The following is a 25,946-nucleotide window of genomic DNA, read 5'->3' as shown; positions in this document are numbered from 1 at the left end:
TTACAAAATCGAGGACTTTAATGCAGATTTTGTTTTAGCACAAAACCTAATAACATAACAGGAATACCATCTTCATCAGACAACCTGTTATTCTCAGCTGCACTTTTTTTGAGAAATCTAACTTTCTCAGACACCCTGAATGAAACCTGGCTCCCTCACTGTCCCCACTGCCACTAATATCATGTATTTCTGCAGATTTTATGAAGGCTTTTCTAGGAATGAATATGGATGGTCTTCCCACTTCTCAGTACAGATAGGCTTACATTATTAAACGCTTGCCCTTTGGGGACACATCATTTTGTAAACCTCCAAGTTCAGATTTGCATGTACAAACAGGGCAATTAGACAAACATTTTAGTAGTTCAGCACTTTTTCAGGGACCCCCTTCCCTGTCTCCAAGTTATGAAGGAGAGGGTAATAGAACCAAGATAAATAACCTTAAATATTCAATCTAAGCCCCAGCTCAGGAAAGCAGTTAAGCAAGTGTTTCACCATTCAATAACACAGATGTCTTTTTAGAAACAAAATATCATTTAAATATTTCTGTATAAAAATGTTTTCCCAAATTAAGGACTTTCTCTGAAGAACATATGCTTAATACATCTGTTGGGGAGGAGATGTTTCACATGAACCTACCTGAGCTTTGTATGAGGTCCAGTTTGCTGTGATATCTTTACTAACCATTAAAACAGAAAAAGAACAAAAGACATTTGAAATCCAAGGAGGACTTCTGCAGAAACAGTGCACAAAGAGAATAAATACAGCCATTTACCACAAAGGTGGTGTACAAGGCTCTGTTTTATCTATAAAACACATAGGAACAAACCTAAGCTTGGTGGTGTAACTTTTATTTTGGTGTTCTCCCTCTCCTGAGTGCTTGCCTCTTTCAATATTTGTGTATGCAGCAAGTACAGACATTGTCTACATATATCTAGCTCATCAATACAAAAATTTGTTGATGGGTTAATTCTTAATTTTTTTTCCTGTGCAGAGATGCCAAGTTTGACAGATATTTCATATGGGCAACAAAATAGAAAAATAATTTCTAATTTAGACCTCAGAAAATTAATGCAAAATTTAATTATATTCAGGGAAAATTTACTGTAAAGGTTTCAAAAACCCTTAAAAGAAGTGCTAAATCTAAAATGTAACTATTTACAAATTTAAATATTTAAAAATCTCTGATCTGTTTATATGCAGATGTTCTCTGGATTTTGTTGCTATTTAAAGGAGTTTATAGCAATTAAAATGAAAAAAATTAAATTCTCTGTAAATACAGAATATTTACATTAAATTGGAGTACTTATCTAGAAACAAATTTCTAGCTCTAACCTGCTTTGGAGAAAAACTAACCACCTACTTTTTTTTTCCAATCTGACAGTGGGAACAAGAATACAGGAAGTATTTTATTGCAAGAGAAAGGTTTGCATGATTACGTGTTTAATATTCATCTTCCCTTAATCTTGTTCTTGACAAATATCTTGAACTGTCAAGTGGCCTTATTTACTGGCAACACTGAAATCTGTGCCTATAATGACAATATTTATTACCTGGAATGTGTCTGACAAGATTTTGCTTGCAGTCACATCCATGTTGTGCACATGCATACCTTACATCATATATAGTAGTTAACTGAGGTCTTTGAGCTCAAGCAAATTACATTTGGATTCTTCACTGATTTCAGTTGGTATGGTACAAAAACTCAGCATACATTATTCATATCCTTCTTCAGCCTGACATTAATATTTCTTCCCATTTTCACAAAATCAAGACAGAAAAATTTCCTCGCATAAATTATTGCCAGTCAAGTCACAGTGCTTGGGATCAGACTGGTGGATCTACAAGCAAACATTTTGGACAGAGTTCAGAGTATTTGCCCACATTAATCCCCCAAGTAGTTTTTCCAATCAGATCTTAAAAATAAGCAGTCATGTGTTTCCTGAGATCATGGACTGATCTTTGGCTATGGCAATGCACATACCTTTAAGGCAGAGAATGTATGGATTAGATTTCATTGCTCACAGCTTTAACCACCACTAAAAATCTAGATCAAAATTGAATAACTTATGTGCTATAATCAAACTAGCAGCACTAACTTTGATACATTTTTATCTAGCTGGTAAGTTGTTCCTTATTTATAAAACCTGAAAAAACATATATGTACTCCACAGGTTTCCTTTTCTCAGGTGCTCTGGGAGCTTAATAAATGAATTCAGTGGCTATAATCTGTAGCCATCTGAGTTCAAAAGTGAATTCAGGAATGATAAAAAGAAACAAGGCATCCTCAATCATTAACTCTTCTGGGTCAAGTAAAGGAAAATCTTAAGTTTTCAATTTATGCTCATGAGCCCCAGCACTGTCAGACTTGCTGTGATTTTTTACTTCAATTCAGTGGCTGTAATGGTCTTCATGACCAATTCTTGAAACACACACAAGTGGTTATAGGGTGGAAAGTACAGTAGGTGTATATACTGAATAGAAGGAGACCATGACATTAGGAAATAACCCTTTTTCTTATTTTTCTTAAAGTTGCTTGTAAGTAAGAGGGGGATTCTCTCACTGATAAACTTTATTAAGGATGAGTAGACAGAGACCATCCAGAGAAAATTGGGGCAGGAAAAACAAAGGAGTTAAGGTTTTATTTGACAAACAGAGTGTGAATGAACAAGGAATAAGGTTTAAAATAGCAGATAAGTAAAAAAGTAAAGTAAGTAAAAAATCTAGTGGACAATAAATGCAAGAGGAAAGAAGGAGGCATGAAAGGAAGCAGGAAAAAAGAAAGCAGGAAAAAAGCTAGAAATCTAGCTCCCTGCTAGATTATGTCTCTTGTTGTAGCACTCTGCAGCAACATTACTCCTGTTATCTTGTACAGTTAGGCAGCTCATACACCATGGACAAACCGTATGTGGTGATTTTCTTAAAAATAACAGCAAGTCTTTTACTCCAGCCAGGATAATAGTAATGATGGCCAAGACACATCTTGAGAGGGCTTTTTTTCCATTACTGATTCATTAGGCAAAGCACTAACTGAAACTACTGCTAATGAATCGCTGCTGCCTATCAAAGTTGAAACAGCAACCTGAAAACAGAAAATAACAGTATGTGGTCAACTTTAAACACAGAGCAAAACCCCTTTTTATTATTTTGAGTAGCTCCAGGATGTCAGTAATCCTATAATGTTCTTCCTAATAAGAAATGTGTGAAGAAAGGTTTCTCTCTCATCCTCTCCCTTTAGAGCATCTATGGAGAAAGATTTTAATCTTCCTCTCAATGAATCACCATCACTTGTTGATTTTCAGTTGTCCTTAAAAAATTGCTCAGATCTGAACATGCTGGCTCCATCTGCGCTGGTTAGCACTTATTCTGAATTGCTAGGATTTCCTATCATAAATTCACTTCAGAAATATTAATTTAATGCTTCAGCTATTTCATTATTTTTATTTGGTTCCAAATAATTTTCCTGGCATCCCATTGGAACAAACACAGAGGCTTATGCTTAGTATATTTATTTTCGGTCTACTTCAGGTGCCACTGATTTTCTGCTGTTTGAAACCTATGAATTCTGTAATGTGGGTAAATGTAGGGAATAACCATCTGATAGCTGTTACACTGATGTTTCCACATTTTTGTTAGTATCTAAAACAATAGATTGTATTTGCATATAACTGCATATTTTGCTATGTGTTCAATAATATTTATTTCTTTAGCAAAATCCAAAGCATCCATATAGAAAAAGTATCTTCAGTAAGCACTTCAGAAATCTGGATGCATTCTGGCAACAAATATGTGAACAAATCCACTGACTATGAAAAGTTACACAGAAAGCCAGCAACACAGCAGGAAATCAAAGCCTTTGAGTCCTGGACCTGTTCACATATACTAGATCTAAAATCATGCTGAGTCACTGGAGGAAGTCTGCAGTGCTAGTTGTCCGAAGACAATTTTTGCAAATACTTTGTAAATAATGTTTGACTTTTTAGATGAGACCTTTCTCTTCCTTGGTGGTCAAGCAATTTTTGTTTCTTACTATGCCTTTTAAATTTGGTGTCTTAGAAACAACACACTTTATTTCAACTTTTATAAAGAAAATCAGAATTACTTTCTAGGACTAGACTTAGTATTAATGAAGACATGGTACCAGAAACTTTAACATGTTCTGAAATAAGTTTTATGAGTAGCTGTGAAACAATCCCTGCAATTAGGCAGTTTCCTTTTATAACTGTGATCTGTACTTGGCATATTCCTCAAAGAATAAATCATAATGTCTTTCTCAAGACAGTTAGCTGTTTCTGAATTCCACAGTTTAGTCGTATTATTCTAATAGAATTGAGAAACATTTTTTCAGTAACATCTTGCTAGCAAGGTGTTCATAAACTTGCTGTGCCAAAGAAGAAAACATTTCCAGTTTTTAAAGTCATCTTGATTTGACCTGTAGTTATTATAGAGATTAAATATATCCAGTCCAGCAGCTCTCAAAAATATTAAACTACCACAGTATAAGGCGTATGACCCCTCCATGAAGCTCTAGAGGGAACCAGGTTGGTTCTGCAACAGTCAACATCTTTTAAATGGTCTAGAGTTTAAAGTAAAAGATTAAATGTGGAAGTCTAGGGGTTATTCAGAAGAACACAATTAATAGTAAAGAATTACAAAAAGCCGTGGCAACAGCAAACAACTGGGAAAATTTTTTCCATGATATTCACTGTGGCCAGTTGTCAAGTAATATAGAGGAACAAAATTGACCTTAATTGACATGCGAAACAATGCGAGCTAATAATTATGACTCAGGAAATGCTGATGTTATTGTAAGATGTTCTTCTATAAAAATATATTCCTCAGTTGTCAATACAGCCTTGTCAACATAGTCCAAAAAGTGATCTTAACAATTATTAGGAATAAAATGGAAAATCAGAAGAAGTAAGAAGGCTGCTGTGTAAATCCAATGTGTCTTGGCTAGCGTTGATACTTCTCATCTTTTCAACTCAAAAAGGCCATAGTGAAACTTTGGAAAGTGGAAAAGGGGATGAGCAAAGATACGAGACCATTTCCTTATAGCAACTGAACAAATAGACTATGATGTCCAGACTGAAAATAGATCTTTAGAATCATGATTCAGAAAAAAGATAGCTATGTGTTACCCCTCCTCAACCAAAAAAATCTTGGGAAAGGAACTGGGAGAGAAATGTCATAAAAATAAATTAGCAAAGGACAGGTACAAAGCCAACATCTGGAATCATTTTCCCACGGTGTATAGTTTATCTGTGAAATTCCTTGAGACAGTTGAATTCACAGGGGTTCAGCAAGGAGCTGGATAAGTTTGTGGAAGGACAATCCATTCACTGTAATGTATTTAAGGTGCCATCTCTCATCCAAGAAACCTTGGGTCACAGAGAACACAGTCTTATGTTTGCTCCGCTCTTCAAAAGAGGGCTGCTAAGCCAAGTGCCAGGGCAGATGCTGGGCTGGGAAGACCCTCGGCCACTCTCAGTGTTATTCTTTGCTACATAGCTCACTATTTGCTGAAGCTCTAGCATTTCTCTGATTTCCTTGCTTTCAGTGGCTGCCATGCTTATCTACTGGAGCTGGTTTCGTTTCTTGGCATGGCTTACTTTGCCTGGTAGTGCTGTAATTCATGTGTTGCTAGCTTATTGCATTTTACACAGCTCAGAACAGGCAAGTAGACCTCAGAGAATCACATCTTTATATTTACTGTATGTCTTAAAACAAACATCACCAAATAGCCTAATAGGATGTCAATGAAAATGAGGAAACCATCCTCTGAGATCAGCCACAAGCATACTAAAGCACACTTCTACATTATTTATTACTTAACTAATATTTCATTTGGTTATTTAGAGAGAATTTCACTGGAAAAATAGCCTTCACCCACTCTTCAGATCCGATCCATTTTTATGGAATCCTGCATACTGGTTTTGTCCAGGATGTAGCCACTGTAACTGTGCCCTTTTGATGTGCATTGATAACTATAGTGGAAGGCAATGAAAAGTGTACTTCATTACCTTGAAATTATCTGAAGCACTTCATTACACTCGCATAAAGCTCTGTGTAAACAAACAATTTTATTTTATTTTTACAATTTGCTTTTTCATTTAAGTTCTTACTGAGCTCTTGGCTGTGCAAAAGAAAATAAAAGATTGTTGAAGGAAGGAAAGTCAGTTTATATTAAGAAAATCCTCAGCAAAGCAATATGTCATTTAAAAAAAATTCCTTCAAGCAGAATAAACTCAAGTTCAGTTGCCTGAAATTGTTGTTATCAACATGATTTTGTACTCCCTGTGCATTACTTGTCTCCTTTCCACAGGACAAGTTACATAGCAGAAAGAAAATTCCATTTGAGTCCTGTTAATGTAGCACTTCTGAAGCCAGTGAGATCTCTCTTGCACCAAAGTGTTCAGAAGTATTTGCTGACATGAATAAGTGGATAACATTTGCTGCATTTCTGTTTTCCTCCTTCCAGCAGACTGTAAATGCAAAATGCATTTTTGTACCAGCTAGTGTGATTGCATTATTAGCACAGTTTGGTCAGAATTTGCAGGAAAGTTTCAAGGGTTCAGAAGCAGGATATGGTTTTAGTTAATTTTTTTATTCCTTAAAAACCACAATTAAAAATAACTAGTGCACTGTTTTGTGTAACCATAGTCTCATTTTTACATTCATACATGCAAACTGAGTTTTAATGTAACAGAAAAGGGAAAAAAACCCTAAAAACGTCGTGTTTTAGTAGAAGCTGATTTTGCATTTTCTAGTGCAAAACAGTTCTTGTGCAATCAATGACTGCACGAATATTGCCACATTGTGAGGAATATTGAGGGTTATAAAATACCCTGTGGATATTTTTAACCAGAGATCAATGTTAAGCTTATTAAAATAAATATTTGTTTAAGTGAAACAGAATTTCAGTTATTACATGGTAAACTGCTCTTTACATTGAAAGTAAGACAGGCCAAATTCAATTGCAGAAAAACTGCATGAAGGAGTGACTTTCAGGGTCATCATTTATTCTTTGTTCTGTTTTGTTTTGTTTTGTTTTGTTTTGATCCAGACTTATCACAGAGGTTTGGTGGGGGGTTTTTTGGATTGGTTTTGTGGGATTTTTTTTGTTTTGTTTTATATCTATAAAAGGACACAGAAGTTATGCTGGTTCTGGGAGAAGATCTTCTGCTCCACAGGTGGTCACTGTTAGCACAACCTCGAGGTTTCTCAATAGTCTTGCAAAAATCAGCCCCATGACAGGAGACTTCATTGATCTGGGGGGCTGAGCATGGGTGGGAATGGATGTCTTGGTGAGAGGTCTGGAAACAGTGGACACAGCTCTTCTCCTCTGGCTCCACACACTTTCTCTGCTATCACTGAACCTACTCGGAGAGGTGGCAGCCCTTGCTTAGAGCGGGTGCTGTGCCTCATTTCCATTGGCTTCTTAACATTTCCCATTTAAAACAAATCCTGGTGAGGGATACAACCTATGTGAGTAAAACAGGATGTATGATTAATCTCACGTCTCCTCATTTTGGCGGAGGAGATACTGCTTTTTTCTCACTTACCTGGTTATCTCAAGGACTAAGCAGAAGGAAAAGCCATATATGATCATCTCTACTGGATTCCTGTAATTCAGCCTTGTCTACCAGGGTTGCACTCACCAGGTTGCAAATTTTTCTGACTCAAGATAAAACATACCTACCATTAATTCAGGCCAAACCCACCAAGGTTTTGGAAGATTTGGAATTGAGCTCTTGAGTACCTCATAGGACTTAAAACTCATAAAGACAATTTTGGCATGTTGTGGCAACCAGTTATATAAAACAATATATGTGGTTTAAAACATTATCACCAGAAATAAGGAAATCAAAACCACAGTATGAGCTCATTCTTCCATACAGTATTAACTATTAAAATATTCAGAGTACTCCTCCACAAAAGTGAATTGTTTAGTGAATGATTAAATGGAAGATGTCTGATGCTTTATCACTATTTATGTTTATCTTTTTGTAAGAAGAGTGGCATTAGAAAAAAAAATAGAAGTAGCATAACTTTGTTTAGGAGCTTTAAAATTAGAAAAAAAGCCTATGGGCAATACAATCCTGCTTCCAAAATAATAATGCCTTTCACACACATTTTCAGGACATATGTTTATTTTTAATGTAGATAATGATACATCCTTCAAAGTGTACAGATATTCTGCTTAACTTTCAATTATTACAACTTGAATATTAATTACTTTCATACAAATAGCTAAATATATTGACAAAGAAAAATAAAGCCCTAAAAAGAAATTACTGAACATCTGCTATTGTGAATGAGTTTTTCATGTGTGACTATACTCAGATTGTGTCAATACAAACATTCAGGCACAGCATATTCCCTTGAGATGGTTCCTTTTTATTTGCACACTAATTGCATTCATAATGAAATATATGGATTCTTTTAATTTTGATCGTCCAATTGTCAATATTGTTCATAAAACAAAAGGTTAAGAATGACCATATCTGATATTTATGCCAGCAATCATTTTGATTGATACCATATGTTGGGATTTTACACATCTTTTTCCTTTCATATGTGTTCCTAGCATTCTGATATAAATGAAACAAAAGGGAAAGTTTATCTGAGTCTTGAAAGTATAAATCACTATGAGTTCCAACCTACTACAACATGAGCAACAAGAAGGTAGCACATCCCGATGGTACAGGACACGATCATCATGGGGAAACCTAACCTGGAACAACAATAAAATAGAGCAAAGATTAATAAGGATACTATAGTTAGTTCTCCAACCAATTTACAACAAGGATCGTTTGAATTATCCTACACATTCCAAATGAAAAAATGTGTTTAAAGCAGAGATGTTCTGAGCATATAACAGTATCATATTCAAGCTCACCTTTCTACCTCCAACCTTAGAGATATGAGGTGAAAATTCACCTAGTTTCATTGGTTTCAGATCATCTGTTCCAATTTACACTGTCTCAGAATCTTGCATGCTTTGTTGTTTTGGCATTTTCCAGTTTTTTTCCCGTGCACATAACATGAAATTATACAGGTAAAATAAAAATTCTTACAAATTATGCAGCATTAGAAATTACTTTCAAGAGTGCATCCCTTCAGATTAGGTGTGTAATCCTGGTGTGGCACTGTGTAACACAATGTATGGATCAAACCCATTAAATAGTTTCCCTGTTGATCTGAGTCACATACTGCTAGCACTCCTCTTTCATACCTGTCACCATGTCTAACAGACTTGAGTATTAACAGACTGTTGGAAATAAACCCCAGGCACTTGCAAAATTGCTAAAACCTTACTGCTCTACCCAAAAAACGATTTCTTTTTCACCACAGGAAAAGATTTTCAGACAACACCCAGATTTAATACCTCTCTTTAGACTGACAAACACAGACAGCAGAGACAAACAAGTGAAAAGGATGTTGTGGAGTTTGCCAAGTCCTGATGGCTAAGTCTGTAGGTCTTTCAGATATGTGAAAAAGAAAGAAGTTTTTTAAAACTCAAAAGCATTATTGTATGATATGAGGAGTCTGTGAAAAAACACTGCTGTGATCACACTCATTTATTTTATGTTACTAAAATCACAAGGAGAGTTGAGATAAGAAATGATCATGCCACAAATGATACCCTTATACACTTTCTTTTGCCAGATTCAGAGTAGAGTTTTCATAAAACTCAGAAAAGCACAGCAATGTTGTCTGAAGTTCAGCATTTTATTAATTCTTTTTCTTGAACTAAGACCAACTTACACATGTGAGTATATTAATTCCGCCTTTTTGCCTTACTTTGCCTTTAGGAAGTTACTTGAACCTTTTCCCCTCTGCCATTACTGACAGAGCACTAAGATGACCATTTTGTAGGGGACAGGAGGACATTATTCTCTGAGCTTGGTTGAATGAGCAGCTCCTTCCTTTAGCAAGCTACGGCTAGAAGAGACGTCTTGGGGCATTAAATGTGGCCCCCACTTCCTAAGGCTATGAAGCCCTTGCATAAAAGGAAAAATAAACTCAATTGCTCATTGCCCTCTGCTTTCTGCCTGCAGCTGTGATATTACCCTAAACTCATGAGATCTTCATAAGATGTTTCTTCCATCACTGTTTCTCTGGAAAGCTGACTGGCAGAGGCATAGATGTGACCAGCAGATCAGAAGTACCTTTAACAGTCATTGGTTTGAGCTTCTGAGAAAGGAATTCTAGCAGCAGTGAAGGGCACTGCAAACACAAAAATAATCGGTCCTAGCCTATAAAGTTTGTAGAATAACTGGGAAATTAATGAACACAAGCACTCTAAAAAATATGTTTGAATTCTTTAGGAAAGAGTGAGTTTGTCCATCATGCCAGCTTCATGGTCACTCAACCCAGTACGGAAGTGTACTCATCTCACACACCTACAGAAATAGATGCAATCCAAGAGATAAAAAGGAAACTCCGTCAAGACAGAAAATGTGCAAAGAGAAGACTGTCAGACTGACAGGTGATCTCGTTTCTCTGTCCTTGACACCCCTCTGAGGAAGTTGGCCTGGCTGCTTGTGTACAAGTGTCCCTGTATCCATCAATATCGCCTGCAACATCTGCCTCAGAAGGACAATTCCCACCATGCCTGGCTCCAGAGGGTTTCTTCTTCATCCTTCTAGGGGTTTGGACCTGGTGAGCTGGCCTTTTCTGCCATTTTGGCATCAGGCATCATTATTGCTCTTCTGGCTCCGAAAGCATTGATATTAAGTTGCCATTTGGACTTGGGGAAAAAAAATGAGATTAGAGAGAAGGGACAGCTGAGTCCAAGAGGTGAATGAAGAAAGGTACAAAAAATTGCTAGAAAAGGTTAGAGAATTGTCACAGCTTTCAAATATTTCCTGAAAAGTTTGAAATGCCTTTGGAGGATTTTTTGGGATGTAGAAGAAGTTTTTTTTCTTATGAACATGCATAAATATACTGCAGAGAAGTGTTATTTATTTTCCAATCCAACTGGTCAGATCCTTGCTTTTGTATGACTTGTTTCTTGAAAGAGCTGAATGACTCTTCAATCACTAAACTGTGATCAAGCTGATTATATCTTAAAACAGAAGAGCTAATGCTTCTCCTGGAGTCATTTTAGGAAAAAAAAAACCAAAAAAGTAAATTAATTTCCTGGCTAACTAGCATTTTGCAGACCCTTCCCATTCTTCTGTTAGCCAAACTGATCTGTGGCCTTGCCTAATCTCTCTTAGATAAAAGTGTCCTGATAGGACAAAAAAAAAGCAAACCCAGCAACAGCTATAGGAATAAAATTGGGTTGCTAAAACCCCTTACCACATCCTTTAGTATATTTAATGAATGCCCCCTGTGGCTCTATCTCCATGACAGGCTAGAGAGCTGGAGATTGCTACAGCACTCGTAAGAGCAGCAGCTGCTGTTTGACAGAAAACATAGATCTCTTGACCTCATACTTGGCAAGCAATGAGCTGGCACTGGGAGGGTTGGAGACAGAGCAGATCTTTGTATTAATGCCACCTAACAAACCTCCCTGGAGAATGCACAGTAGCTCAGCAATATGATGCCTTTGTGAAGACTGGCAAGGGGAAGAAAGGATCCAAAAAGATTCAAGGGCTACTTGACCACTCAAAAGAGAACAAAATGTTTGTTCAAACTTGGAGGAGGCACATGCAAGAAAAGGGATTAATTATACAGGGCCACATGCAGGAATTGGGATCACACCACCACTGTCACAGTGCAAGCCAAATGTGTAGCTGGAGGCAGAAGCAGCCGGCCTGAGGAGGAACCTCATTGCACATAGTGTGGATGCTTGCATAGGGCACAATTGCAAAGCTGTTATTCTCATTGCATGGGCAATTACCCCACAACTTGAGGTCTGAATTTCAGGCTCGCTGGCCTGAGCGCTAATGTAATTGGATCAAATTCAATGTGGAATTTGCGTACCAGAGCAAGAAGAGATAAACGCAGTAAGTATTAGTTACTGCAGAGTTAATAGATTCCTTGAGTATCATGGGATCATGCTATTTACGCTACCCATTGCCCTTCCCCAAGGAACAAAAAGTTCCTGTCCCAGGCTACATATGGCAAAACGTGCGGGTACAAATGTTTTCTTTAGTTATATTAAGTCCAAAAATGCATATTAAACAATGTAAAATTACCTCCAGCCACTCTTATTTCCAGCATACCCCTTGGAATCAAAAAGGGCCATGTCATTCTTTTGCTCCTCTCCAAGTAAAAGGATCAGTGGAGTTTAGAAATTATCAAAATCTTTTGTGTCCTAAAACTTCAGATTCATAAGAAACACTCATGATCATATTTGCATAAAAATACATTTTTGCATCCTGCCCTGCACTTTCCTTGTCTCTTCCTCTCTGCAGACAGGGATATTCACAGAGCCTGCATAGTTCAAAAAGTGCATCTTGGCACTCTGCAGCCAGCTGAGGGAGGGTTTACCACTGCAGAGAGGAAGCAAGGTCAGATACAAGAAAGGGAAGGATGGCAGGATTTAGCAGTCATCCCCTTTTTCCCCTCCTCCTCTTCATATTAGAGGCTTACATGGAAAACTCCTATCTAAATGAAATCGCCCAGCCTAAATATACACTAAAAGCAGATGTTAGCTCAGTGTGAGATAGTGAGAATGTTTCAAGTGAGAGCCCCAGAGACCTGTCTTGGACAAAGTTTTACTTATTAATAACTTCAGTGATCCAGTAACGAAAAGCTTGCAAATTGTCCCAGTGTGGGAGAGATGTCAGACTCTGCGGAGATTAGAATTCAGCATGTTCTTTCTTAGGAAATCAAAATGAGAATTTGAAATGAACAAAATGAAACTCTGTGAAGGTAAGTGTGAAATAAGTATTAGAAGTCAACTGTGGGCATAAAACTAGCAAGAGAAGTGAACCTTTTTGCTGGAAATGACCTAGATATTTCTAATTCTGTCTCACTGCAAGATTTCTGGCCCTGTATTTACTTGGAAAAAAGAAAACCACTGTATGATTATTCTGGGAATAAAATCAATTTTTAATAAGTTTCTATGGAAGTGAATATTACAGTTTTCTTGCTTATAAGTTTATCCAATATTATTTGCTGAATAATAATAGTGAAGCCTGTGGAGTCAGAATTGAGTTTTCTTGAACAAACTGGTGTCCTACATTACCTTGCAGTTCTATTTTGTGATGCTTCAAGAGCAAGTAGGATCCAGTATGTATAAGACCCAGGTTCATTGCCCTGTTCTGCTTGATTTGGGACACAAAATACAAGATGCTCTCATGTATTAAAACCTTGCCTACATGCACTACCTTCATTGACAGCTCCTAACTTGCGCAGACTGTGCATCCTTGGGGAAATCTGTGGAAGGAGCACATCTCCTAAGAAACAGGGAACCTTCAGTTGATTCTCAGTGGAAAAGCAACAACAGAAATCTCCCAAGACCAAACCACTGGCAGTGAAAGAAGACTGGTGGTAGAGAGGGGTAAGAGTTAAAAATGAGTTAAAGCTAACTTCTACTCCTACTTATATTTGCAATTTAATGCAAAAATTTAAATTCAACTGGTAGAGTTTCATCAGGCTTAAATTTTTGATTTTTCTCAATTTGTATCAGTTCATGCTGCAGGTTCTACAGAAGTTATAACCTCAGCTTTTGCAGAAACAGACAGGGCCTGGACAGATGGTGGACGCTAACTGAACATGAGCCATGAACTTGTCTTTGCAACAAGAAAGGCTAATGGTATCTTGGGATGCATTAAGAAAATATTACTAGCAGGCCAAGAGAGGTGATCCCTTCCCCTCTATTCAGCACTGCTGAGACTACACCTGGAGTGCTGGATCCACTTTTGGCCTTCCCAGTACAAGAGACATGGACATAATGGAGAGAGTCCAGTGACGGCCTACAATGATTACAGGACTGGAAGATCAATAATACAAGGAAAAGCCTGGTGGCTGGGGCTCTGCAGCCTGGAGAAGAGAAGGCTCAGAGGGGAACTCATCAATGTGTATAAGTTCTTGAGGGGATTCGGTAAAGAACACAGCACCAGGCCTTCCTCAATGATGCCCAGGAAAGGACCAGAGACAGCTCAAAATGAAACACAGGAGGTTCTGTCTAAACATCAGGAAACACTTTTTTTTACTGTGTTGGTGACCAAGCACTGACACAGGTAGTCCAGGGAGATTATGGTGTCTCCATCCTTGGAGGTATTCAAAAGTCATATGGATATGGGCCAGGGAAATAGGCTCTAGGTGGTCCTGCTTGAGAGAGACCTCCAGAGGTCCCTTCCAACCTTAACCACTCTGTAATTCTCAGACTTTTATTTGTTCCTCTGTTATTCAACACAGGATAAGTAGGCGTCATCTGCACACCAGAAGATTGACATCTCATTAGAAAATATTTAATGAAGAACAGAAAACAGATAATTCTTCTCAATCTTGGACAGTCTCTCACTGTATGCGGTGTTTTGCTCTGGAATTTTGATAAATACGAACTCATTCTTAAAAGAAGATCTAAAAGTCTCTGAAAGCAGCCTCAAAAAAGAGACTCAGGTGTGGGCATGCCTAGGACATACATAAGGTTAGCTCTGAACAAAAGGAAAGCTACAAATTTTAATGAAATGTCATAATTTAATTTGCAAAGTAACTAATTTTCTCATCAACAAAAGGCTATAGCCACAATATTAATCCTATTTCTTCTTTCCCTTTCTATCCATGCAGACTACCTTCTGAGTGCCCTATCATTTCAGTTGTATCAACCTTTCCATCATTGCTAGTCTTTGACATACTGATCCAGCTTATCTGAAAGTATGGACTTTCCTATCAGCTTGAAGCAAACATATTCAAAATGTTTATCATATACCCATGACCCCTTCAAATCTAGACACCTGTTGTAGCTCAGAAAACAGGTGGCTAAAACAGCAAGTGATCATTAATTTAACATTAAATTACTGTGAATTTCATATAGTGTGGAATTACATAAAAATTATAATGTAGTTACCTACTAGTTACCATACATAGGAATTTCTGTGAAATTTAAAACACAGAACAAAACCTATAATTCTATATTCATCTGCTTGTTAAATTTTTAACAATTTCTCATTATATTCTGTCTGTTTGAATCTATGCCAAAATTTTCCATAGAATTACTGCCTGGAGTAAACTTAAGATAGGGAAAATCAGATCCTGAGCAAGAAAATAGAAAAGTGCTGTGGTTTACCTCCTACCATCAAGAATATTCTTCTAGATGTGTTTGGCTGTAACCTCAACATAGTTATATGCAGAACAAGTAATGGGCCTTTCCAAATTCTGATTACCAAAAGAAAAATTTCAGACTTTGATTCTGAGGGAATAGTTGGTCTGCCAGCTCCACCTGGCAGTTTCAAATGACTGTTAAAACAGTATTTGTTGCAGTCTCTGTCTAAGTCTCTGTAGTGCAACTGAGATTAAATACAGGACTGTCAGAATAAGTGACTCTGATAACTATCCCAAGCCTATTCATATATGGTAAGTTAGTAGCCAGTAAGAAAAATCATGAAAAAAATTGGAAAACACATCACTTCCAGTAAAAAAGATACTGTAATTGATCATTCAAAAATCAGCAAGACAAATGTTAGATGACAAGGGTATCTCACCCTTCTTTTAAAAATAAATATACTATTCCAATAGAAAAATGTGAAATCCTGCAGACAGCCAGGGAAGAGCACAATCTCAAGTACAGAAACAGATCTAAACACACAGAGCTAGTGGTGATGTTTTTCTCGGAAAGACCAGCATAATACAGATAGATTTGTCTGTGTGGATCCACCTAGATGCACATAATGCACTTTGGTGAAACAACCCCATTCAATGCTACAGGTTTGGGAAAGAATGGCTGAAAATATACCCCATGAAAAAGGACCTTGGGGTGTTGGTCAACAGCTACTGAACATGAGCCAGCCAAATTGTGCCCAGGTGACCAAGAAGGCCAATGGCACCTTGGCCTGTATCAGAAATAGTGTGGCCAGCAGGACCAGGACAGTGATTGTGCCCCTGTGCTGGTGAGGCCACACCTTGAGTGCTGTGCTCAGTTTGGGCCCCTCACTTTCACAAGAAAGTCATTGGGGTGCTGGATTGTATCCAGAGAAACAGAGTTGCCGAAGGGGCTGGAGCACAAGTCCTGTGAGGAGCAGCTGAGGAAGCTGGGGTTGTCTAGCTTGGAGAAGAGAAGACTCAGGGGTGACCTCGTTGCTTAACTACTACTGGAAAGGAGGCTGTAGCAAGGTGTCATTTGGTCTCTCCTGGGCAACCAGTGATAGGAAATAGTCTCAAGTTTTGCCACAGAAAGTTTAGGTTGGATCTTCAGAACAATTTCTTCACTGACAGGGTGGTTAGGCATTGGAATAGGCTGCTCAGGGAAGTGTGGAGTCACCATCCCTGGAGGTGGACTCTGCAGTGTTAGGGCAATGGTTGGACTTGATAATGTTCAGGGTCTTTTACAAGTTAAAGGATTTTAAGTTTCTACAAATATTAGGGGAACATCTTCTCTATAGACAGACCAGTTCATACCCTACTAAAGAAGTGCTACATGCCATGATAAATTGTGGCATAAAGATTCAAGGTGATCAGTTAGTGCTTTTTGTGACTTCATGTCACCCTTCGATCGATCATCACATATTAGCAATATATTTGCTCTCCACATCTTTTAGGGAGATCTCAAAAAGAATTTCATCCTCAATTTGTGGCTTCTGGTTTTGTTATGAAACCTTCCTGCCAGTCTAAATTCTAGGAAATGCAAATATATGCAATTGGTTCAGCTTCTTGGGAAAGCCATATTTTTTTCTCTTCCGCACATCTGTGTAATGAGGTGTGGTTGTGAGTCTGAGCTTAAGAAGATTAAAATCATCATGGCAAATTAGAAGAGAAAATCAATGAAGTACGTCTTGTCTTACAGCACTTGTTCTCATGAATTGTTTGAATGGTTCTGATATAAATAGTCACTAATGAGATAGATTTATACAAAACTAGTGAGGTTTATTGTGCAAAAATGAGTGCATTAGGACAGTTGAAATAGGTTTTGCAATATTTGCAATTACAGTTTCTGTATTTTATGAAATATTTAACATATTGTAAACTCACCTCTGACAATTATAAGCTTTTTCTGTTTTGTGAAAAGCAAATTCAAGGCTTAAGGGCATTTTTCTTAAAATACCTTTTTATAGCTCAAATCTCCCTGCTATAGAAATGTCACATAAAATAAAACGTTTTGCATATTTTTGAAACAAACTGTATCTACCCAATTTTTTAGACTACAATGTATTTGTATATGGTTTAAAAAAATCAAAGATAATAGATATAGCAGAAATTTACTGTGATTTATTTTAGTTCCAAAATGTTTCAAATTTAATAACCTTTACTAACTCTTTATTATTTTGCTTTTTCTAGCAAGGATTCAGGAGAGGAAGTTGAATGTTATTTCCATTAAAGTCCTTAATTCCAACCCTCACAAATGGTATCTTGGGGCACTTTTCTTAGGTCTTATTTTCTTCCAAATGGACTCTTTTATTTTGTTTAAAGCACAAGATAAAAGGAAATTACATTTTATGGTAGAGATTAATCAGCCCATTCTTTAATAATTTCATCAGAGCATACTCAACTATTTTTAAAACCCTAGACTTTGCTAAAAAGCCAGATGTTGCATAAAAAGGAGTACGTTCCACCCTGTTCCCCTCTTTTTCTCTCCACTTTGAGATTCCCTTTCTACTGCCACACAATACAATGACAGAGAACTCATGTACAGAAGTTCACCAGGACAAAGCAGCAATGTAATTGCATTTTGAATTAAGAAGTAAAAGGATGTTTCCTGTGCACTAATGATTATTTTTCATTACGAATTCAGCAGATGCCTCCTGATAAAAGGATGTTAATGATGTAAGGCCAGTAAACTTTCCACCACAAACCCTATTCTAAAAGCTGTGCAGCCTAAGAGAACAGCAGAGAGTGGAGATTTTCATTCCAGCAGGGTGCACTTGGAGGTTTCCCTCCCAACCACCATGAAATGTTAACTAAAGGTAAATGTGGGGGCAGATGGAGCCTCACAAGCCCTCACTGCCATCATGGTGCACTGCAGTGCACAGGCCTTTCTGCCCCAGAGAAGCCACAGATCCAAACTCTCACCTGCTCCTTACAAGGAAAACTTTTATAAACAGTCTAATTTTCAGCGCACTAGCAAACTAAGGTTAAATTAAATGAACCCTGTTCTAAGTGCATCCATTCCACAGCATGTTAAAGTTCCCATATAAAAACATTAGAAAAATAAATAATATATAAATATACCCTCTGGATTGTCACAAATGTATTTACCAACATTTTTAATGAGATGAAAGAAAATCATGGAATAATAGAATGGTCTGGGTTGGAAGGGACCTTAAAAACCATCTAGTTCCAACCCCCCTGCAGTGGGTAGGGATAACATTTCACTCAACCAGGTTCCTCAGAGCTCCCTCCAGCCCAGCTTTAAACACTTCCAGGGATGGGATGTCCACATCCTCTCTGGGCAATCTGTTCCAATGTCTCACCATCTTCACAGGAAAGATGCTTCCAATATCTAATCTAAGTCTGCTTTCTGTTTGGAGCCTTTATGGTCTTGTAAATAGTCTCTCTCCATCTTTCTCATAGGCTCCCTTCAGGTACTGAAAGACCTCAACAAGGTCACCCCATGGAGACCAAACAGATGGGAAAGATGCAAAAAGTATAGTGTGGGAAGGCAAATAAGTACCACCAGCAGGATGATTAAACATGAGCTTAGCTACATGAGCAGTTCACAGATATTGTAATCAATCAGGCAGAAGTGTCACTGTCTAATTGTTACAGATGGCTGACTTGGGCCTTAAGGCACTTCCAACTAATAGGGCAGAGCTTGAGAAAGTCCAGTTTTCAATTCCTAAAAATGTACTACATTTTCAGAAATTTATTTGAAAAAGACACATTAGTCCTGGTGTTGTCATCTAACCCACACCATCGTGAGGTGTGGGTTACTCAGGCCTGTGTTTGGAATAGGAATAAGAGTCTCTGAAATGAGGGAAAAACAGAAATAAAAACACTGAATTGTTTTGTTTTTTTTAATTATTAAGATAATGTTTATATTTTCAACAAGGGGATGAAAACTAAGATGATTGCTACACTAATTTCTGCCACCCTCCTCCCACCTCCGACTCAGCAGTGGAAGAGGAGGATTTCTACTCCTGTAACACAAGCAAGCAAATGGGTCTACACTTAACTAGTTACAGAACACAGGAGGGTAATAGAAGTTCACTAACAAGTGAATTATGTAGGAAATGGCCTGGGTCAGTGATTTACACCCACGTTACACCCAGGTACCCCAGTCTTCATCCTTTTTCTGTTTTAGTCCTTTGAACAGCTTGGACAGTCAAACAGTTGGTTTAACTGTAATCAAGTGATTCTGAATTGTTCCTAAGTCCCACCAGAGAAACACAAAATTAACTTTCTAAAATATCAGGATTATTATTTCAGATGTGTTTTAAATATTTTCCATGTTAGTGTATTTCTCTAAAGGTTAACAGAGCTAAGGTTAACAGAGTTTTGAATTTTCTGTCTTAGAAAGAGAGGGTACAGTAACACACTTTAATGCATTTTTACCGTAGCATTATGAAAAAATCTGAAACAAGCTAGGTATTAATATCCTTACAGTGCCAGAGATGGAATATGAATATTTATTGAGTGGAATATTTAGGTTTTCTTTTTTTTTTTTTCTCTTTGCCTTTAGAAAATCTGTTATTTAGAGGGTTTCCATAATACTAGAAAAACAGGTTATCTATATGATGACATTTATTTTGAACCTCTAATAATTTTTTTTCTTTATTATCAGCAAGCAGTAAAGAAAATAACAAACGGATTAATAACAAACACAGACAAAGAAGAAAAAAAAACACAATATAAACACTTTTAAAATTGTTTAGTAATATTTAGTAATATATGTCAAACAGTACCACAAAGGAGAAAAAACAAACACAGAAAACCTCCAGTCCAGCACTCTTTTATAAACTTTCTTAGGAATAATCCTTTTCTTTTTCTTTACTGGACTTTTTAAAGATGTGGAATAAAACTGAAACCTCACAACAAAAACAAACAAAAAACTGAACAAAGAAAACCACAAACAAGCAAAACTCCCCAACAACACAAACAAACAGCCCCAAAGAAAGCTCCCCAAACCAACAAAATTTTATTTATTTTTGAGGAGTGAGTTTTGTACCTCCTCCCATAAAAGCAGTTCTTAGTCACTATCAATTTAAACCCACTCTCATTACATAACCACTGTTGTTTTAGCCTGTTGAGCTGCTATTTTTCTGTCTAAAACTTTAGAGTAGCCCTATATAAGTAACCTTCATTGCAGCTGAAAAACTGAAAGTGATGATCAGGAAGTTAGAATTCAAGTGTTTTACTAATGCTGTTTATATTAATGCAGTACCCCTGAGTGTAAATACAATCAGAGAGATAATTTTTTAAGTTATCAAAATTCACTGCTAAGTTCAAGCAGCAAAAAAGCAAGGAATACAATAAATACTACCACATCTTTTTGTGAAAAATAGTGTCTAGTTTATATAAGAAAATTAAAATCTATTTCCTCTCCCATAAAAAGCACTACTTCCTTTGAACTGCTCTAAATTCAAATGCATTACAATGAAAATAATGTAAACAATAAATCCTCCTTTCTTCTCATTGTGCTGGGAGACACCAGGATAGTCTGCTTAACACATCATCTAGTAATAGGGAAAATCATTTTGCTAGTTCTATAAAATATATCAAAGTATTTCTGAAATTATTATGCCTGGAAAATTATATTATGATGTTACTCCAAATGCCTTTATGATGCGTTGGCAGGCAAACATAAAGCATTGGATAAAGCAAACTCTAGCTGCAGAAAAAAATAATATTTTCTCATAAGAAGGCTTATTAATCAGTGTATAAATGGCAAATATATATAAGTTTCATACTGACAGTGTTCTCTGAGTTTCCCAGATTTCATATCTCTTTCTGCCATCTAAGTTATCTTTTTGTTTGGACCTCTTGCAAATTGTTTTGCAAAACAGTGTTTGGAGATAGAGAATTTCTCCAAGTATTCTCCAGCCAGCACTGAATAATTCTGGTAATTGCAAAAATACTCTGTTTAATCAGAAAATAATTTTCTAATTTCAACAATGTATGAACAACACTCTTTTTCAGCAACTATAGCGACTGTCTAATCAAATTGAGCACGTTGTAATTAACTAAAACTTTGGCATTTGATGAATCTGAATGAAGCTGAAAAAAGTAGAAATTTTTGTGGAAAAAAAATTATATTAGAACATAAGACATTACAAATGTGAGCATTAAATATGAATTGCTCAATAGAAAAAAACTGTGTGTGAACTTTATATCCTCTCCCGGGTGACATAGAAACAGACATTGAGTTAAGGTAGTTTGGCTTTTTTTCTCTCCAAATCAAATTACAAAAATCATGTAAATGAGCAAGCATTTCACTCATTCTTCTCTTTTTGGAATTACTTCTGCTTGCCCGGACTTGTTCCCTTCTCAAGCTCCCTTTCCTCCCTTCTCCCACCAACTCATTTATCCACAGCTTTGGACACACCATTTGTGGGACAGGACTATCTTCTCCCATTTCTTTACGAGCTCAAGCCCTGCTCCTGGGCACACAACTCATACTCTGACTAAATGACCTTCCAAGAGCTGTTTCTCTCCAGCGACTACAATGAGAGCCAAGTATGGAAATAAAGATATCAACACTGTAGAATGGAAAAGTGAGGTGAGATGAATCTTGCCTTTACTGACAAGCAGCTCCATCAACACTAGAAAATGATGATGCCTTATTTCCTATCTATTTGTGTCTTAAGTTTGATTGACTTTCTGTCTAGGTAGAAACCTTTCTTCTGTAACATATAATGATGCTCACCTACAAGGATTTTTTCAGTGTGTAAAGAAGTGTGGCCTCAGACTGCTCTTTCCCTTAGTGGGAATATTAATAGGGTTTCTTTCTTCTTCCCAGCCACCAACTTTGATGACATTTCAGGGGTTTTAATTATACTTGAAAAATAAAGCCTCCTATCCACCATTCTCTCCCCTGACAAAAGTGTTTGAAGTTGATAAGCACATTCAGAAGTTATTAGGTGGAAAACACAGCGACACATTCACAGCAATACGATTGTACAGGAAAGCGGAGGAAAAGTTAGGCTTTGATGGAAAGAAAGGAACAAAAAACTTTTCAAAGGCTTTTTTTTTTTTTTCTCCTGTAACCTACTTGTTACAAGGTGATAACTTGATATGAATCAAGAAGGATTAGAGCAAGGGATCTAGATTTGCATGTGCTTCCATTATATAGTTCTAGTCTCCAATTTAATCAAGAGCTTATAGGCGTGGGAAGGTAACAGAGAAGAGAAAGAAATGTGATGTTAAAGTTTGCCATACATTTTGAAATTTCATATAATTCCTAAGGAATTGTTAAGTTAAATAGGAAGACTAAAATTCAGTTATTAAAAAACAAAATATTATTATCACAATTTAATTTTAAAGTGCAACATGATTTAATTTGTGCGCTGCTGATACCACCACAGCATATACTTCCAACCTTAACAGGAAGTAGAAAAGTGAAGTTCCATTTACTGAAATATTTTTAAAAGCTGTAAGACTTAATAAATAATCTCTAACAAAGTTCAAAGGCTTCAAGATTTTAATCAGTTTACAACTCAGACGTATACCAATCAAACATGCAAAAATTACTAGAGTAGGGAATAATATATAATTATGGCTCAAAGCAATAATACTTCTGCATGCAATTTTTATTCTGAACAGTTATATATTCTAAATACTGTTCAGAAGTCTCATAAAGCCAGAAATTAATATTCCATCAGAGTACCTTTAACCTGAAAACTCCAATTATTCTTATGATGAAGAATAATATCTGCCAAAATGTAAAGGACAAGTGAACTATTTGCATGTATTGGTTTAAATTATTAAAGACTAAAAGTATTTGAAGACTTTTTGTAAAGGCAACTACATTATTAAGTTTGCACAAGATATACCGTGCCCTGGTAGTTACAATGGAAATAAAAAACTTGCATGAATGTCCCTGAAGTAATTTATTTAATGATAAGGTATAGCACATATTTAGTGTTTCAAAATCTTCTATGCATTGACATATTAATAGCTAGCACTTCAGAATACACACTGACTAAATATACTTTGTGTCAGAAGAATATAGTCAGATTTGTAGTACAATATTGAAAACATAGGATAATCTTAGTAACCATTTAACTGAGGAGATATTTATTCAGCAGTTTGAATAGAACAATGAGACACCACTGATGGCCATGTAAACATGAGAAGTGATTGAAGACTTAACCAACAGCTTTTTGAATGTCAGTATACCAGATACAAAGTTTCTTTTCCTTGGAATGCATGTGCATGCATTTCTGGCAGAGAAAGGAAATTAGCTCATGCTGTAAGTCAAAAATCTCTGTGGGGCCAATGAGAAAGACATACATGACCTTCTGCCTCCTTCTCCTTGTAAAGAGCATAAAGCTTGTGCAATATTCACAGCATCTGGTGGGGTCAGCTCCTCAATCTAATGCAGACCATGCAATTTTCCTCTGTGTTAGTGTATATATATCAAAAAGGGTTTTCCTCTATATGCTGTAATGTAAACTGCTACAACCAAGAGAAGACTTCATTTCAAGCCTCAGCTTGGCTCTCTTCTTCTGCCAGTGACAGAAACTTTAAAAATACTTGATAATAATAGAACATTTCATTTTATTGCCAACAAAATCACTCTCACTGGAGTCCCCTCCACTGACTTAAGTGAAACTAGAAGCAATGTTCCTTTCTCTTCCTCCTGGCAGGTCACTGGTTTTGACATGTCTGCCTGTACTATTCTTGGCCTTGGAGGCCTCTTCCAGCTCTCCACTGATCTCTCTTCACATCTATGTCACTGTATCCTCTTGCCAAAGAGATGCTCTTCTTGACCCTCTTCTCCCACTCCTCTTGCTTCTCACTCCAGATAGTTTCACCAAGGACTATATGCAATTCAGCAAAGTCTCCTGTGCTGGCAATTCACTGATCTTGTTCTCTTCAATTAATCTAACCTCACTTTCTTCAAATCAAAGTTCAGTCCACTCTTCTGCCAGGTCTTTACTGATGTCTAGCTATCAGTTTACACTACATGCCAGTCACCTCCATTCTCTTTTTTTTCCACCCCTGCAAATCTTTCTGTTCATCTTCTTTTTCTCATAGCACTATCACTGTACTTCTTATCTTCCTATATAATTTTAGTACATTTGGATTCACATTTCAAGTTACTTCTAAAGCTCTTGCAGATTAGTTCTGCTTAATTGTTCCTTCCTGACTATTCACATAACTAAAATGCTAACTTATGGCTCTCCCAGCCCAGTTTCCTCAATGTTGTTTTCTTTGACTTCAAGGAATACCAAAGATTATTCTCCAGCTCCAAAAGTTTAGTCATTGCAGGATACTCTCTGAATCCTTTCACCAGTTCTCTTCTTACAAAAGCACAAGCATTGTCAGCTTACATGGACTTGTACTCCACTGTTTATTGAAGGTGCAATGTTTCCAGCTGCATCCTGGTGTTAGCCCTCATCAACACTTGTTATATTTCAAGTTAGCAGTTTACTCCCAAAAAGCTTCCTAGCACTGATAGGGATGCCCCAAACTGCCTGCAAAGTCACCTTATCAGTATTCTTCCACTTTGTTTTGCCCTGGCACAACTGACAGTACCAGACATCTTTGCAGCTCAGTATTACACTTCTTTCTGTTTATCTCTCAGATGGACTAACATCACTGAACTTGGGGTGTCCAAAGCCAAGGCGCTCTGAACTGGGCAGCAATCTGTGCAGCTATCAGAAAGAGATATGCACATATACATACATGAGCACTGAGGTCCCTATCTATCTTCAGATCAACTCGCATATTTTTCCCCCCTAAAGTCAGTACGTCATCTAAAAAAAGAATTTATTTCTTTCTACAAACCTTGTGCTTGCTGTGTCCTTTAAACATGCAGCAACATCTCTGTTCTCTAAAGAGAACAAGCACAGGATGACAATGGAGTTCTCACACATACAGACACAAATCACAAAAGGTCAATTATTCCTGACTGAAGGGAAGCCACCTGCAGTGCCAGGTAGAACTGGTTTCAAAGCAAAATAGAGAGAGCAAAAAAGATTTCCAGATATCTAATGTATTTGAAACACTTTATGTATGGTTAAAATGCAAAGGAGGTAAGAGGAGCTACAAAAAAAGCTACAGCTGGGTATGAACAATAGCAAATGAAGAACAAAAAGGAAACGGTTTCAACACAGAATACTCCATTTCTGATCAATGTCACTACTTATCTGTACCAGATTCTTTCTCACTTTAGAGAAAAGTTTTTATAATTTTATATATTTTAAAATATATTTTATATATTTAAAGTTTTTTATAATTTTATTATATTTTAACAGTTTTTCTGTTTGCCACTCATGGATACTTTCTCCGTGACCATTTGTTGTGTATCATCTTTTACTACACAACTGGCTGTCATGCTTTAGGAGTGGTAATCCCCAGTATAGTGCCCCCATCAAAACTTTCCACACCACAGGCCACTCATGTTTCCTCACCGCAGGAAGAACAGGGCAGGTTAAACACCTCACCTCAGTAGCGTAAATTAGCTTTCTCTTTGTATTCATCACTGCTGAACAGTCTTATGCCCAGACTACATGTTGGCTGAACAGGTACCATGTTTTTGAGCAGTGTTTTACTCTGCCTTGCCTTTTTAACTCTGCTGGACATTGGCAAGAACTTGTGTCTGTGGCATCAGCAAGGGCAAAACTCAGCACAACTGACCCAGGTGGGGTAGGCAGCTTGGGGTTGAGAACATGCACATCCTCAGGGATGGAAACTACCTGCACAGTAACTGCCAGGGACTAGCATGG

The 25,946-nt window shown here is 37.0% G+C and overlaps 1 protein-coding gene across 4 annotated transcripts in view; it reads right to left on the bottom strand.

Annotated features, from left to right (window-relative positions):
• Nucleotides 1–8,142: 8,142 nt before the first annotated feature.
• OCA2 (OCA2 melanosomal transmembrane protein) overlaps nt 8,143–25,946 on the bottom strand; it is a 186,293-nt gene continuing 168,489 nt past the window's right edge. For all 4 annotated transcript variants that reach the window (XM_038148622.1, XM_038148613.1, XM_038148627.1 and 1 more), the window contains one exon: nt 8,143–8,734. In XM_038148622.1, the coding sequence (XP_038004550.1) occupies nt 8,647–8,734 (88 nt within the window). In that variant the 3' untranslated portion in view covers nt 8,143–8,646. The remainder of the gene's footprint in view (nt 8,735–25,946) is intronic.

The sequence above is a fragment of the Motacilla alba genome, chromosome 1 (genome assembly GCF_015832195.1).
Source record: "Motacilla alba alba isolate MOTALB_02 chromosome 1, Motacilla_alba_V1.0_pri, whole genome shotgun sequence".
Classification (NCBI taxonomy): domain Eukaryota; kingdom Metazoa; phylum Chordata; class Aves; order Passeriformes; family Motacillidae; genus Motacilla; species Motacilla alba.
Note: the sequence above shows the minus strand (reverse complement) of the source record. Positions and strands in the feature narration are given on the sequence as shown.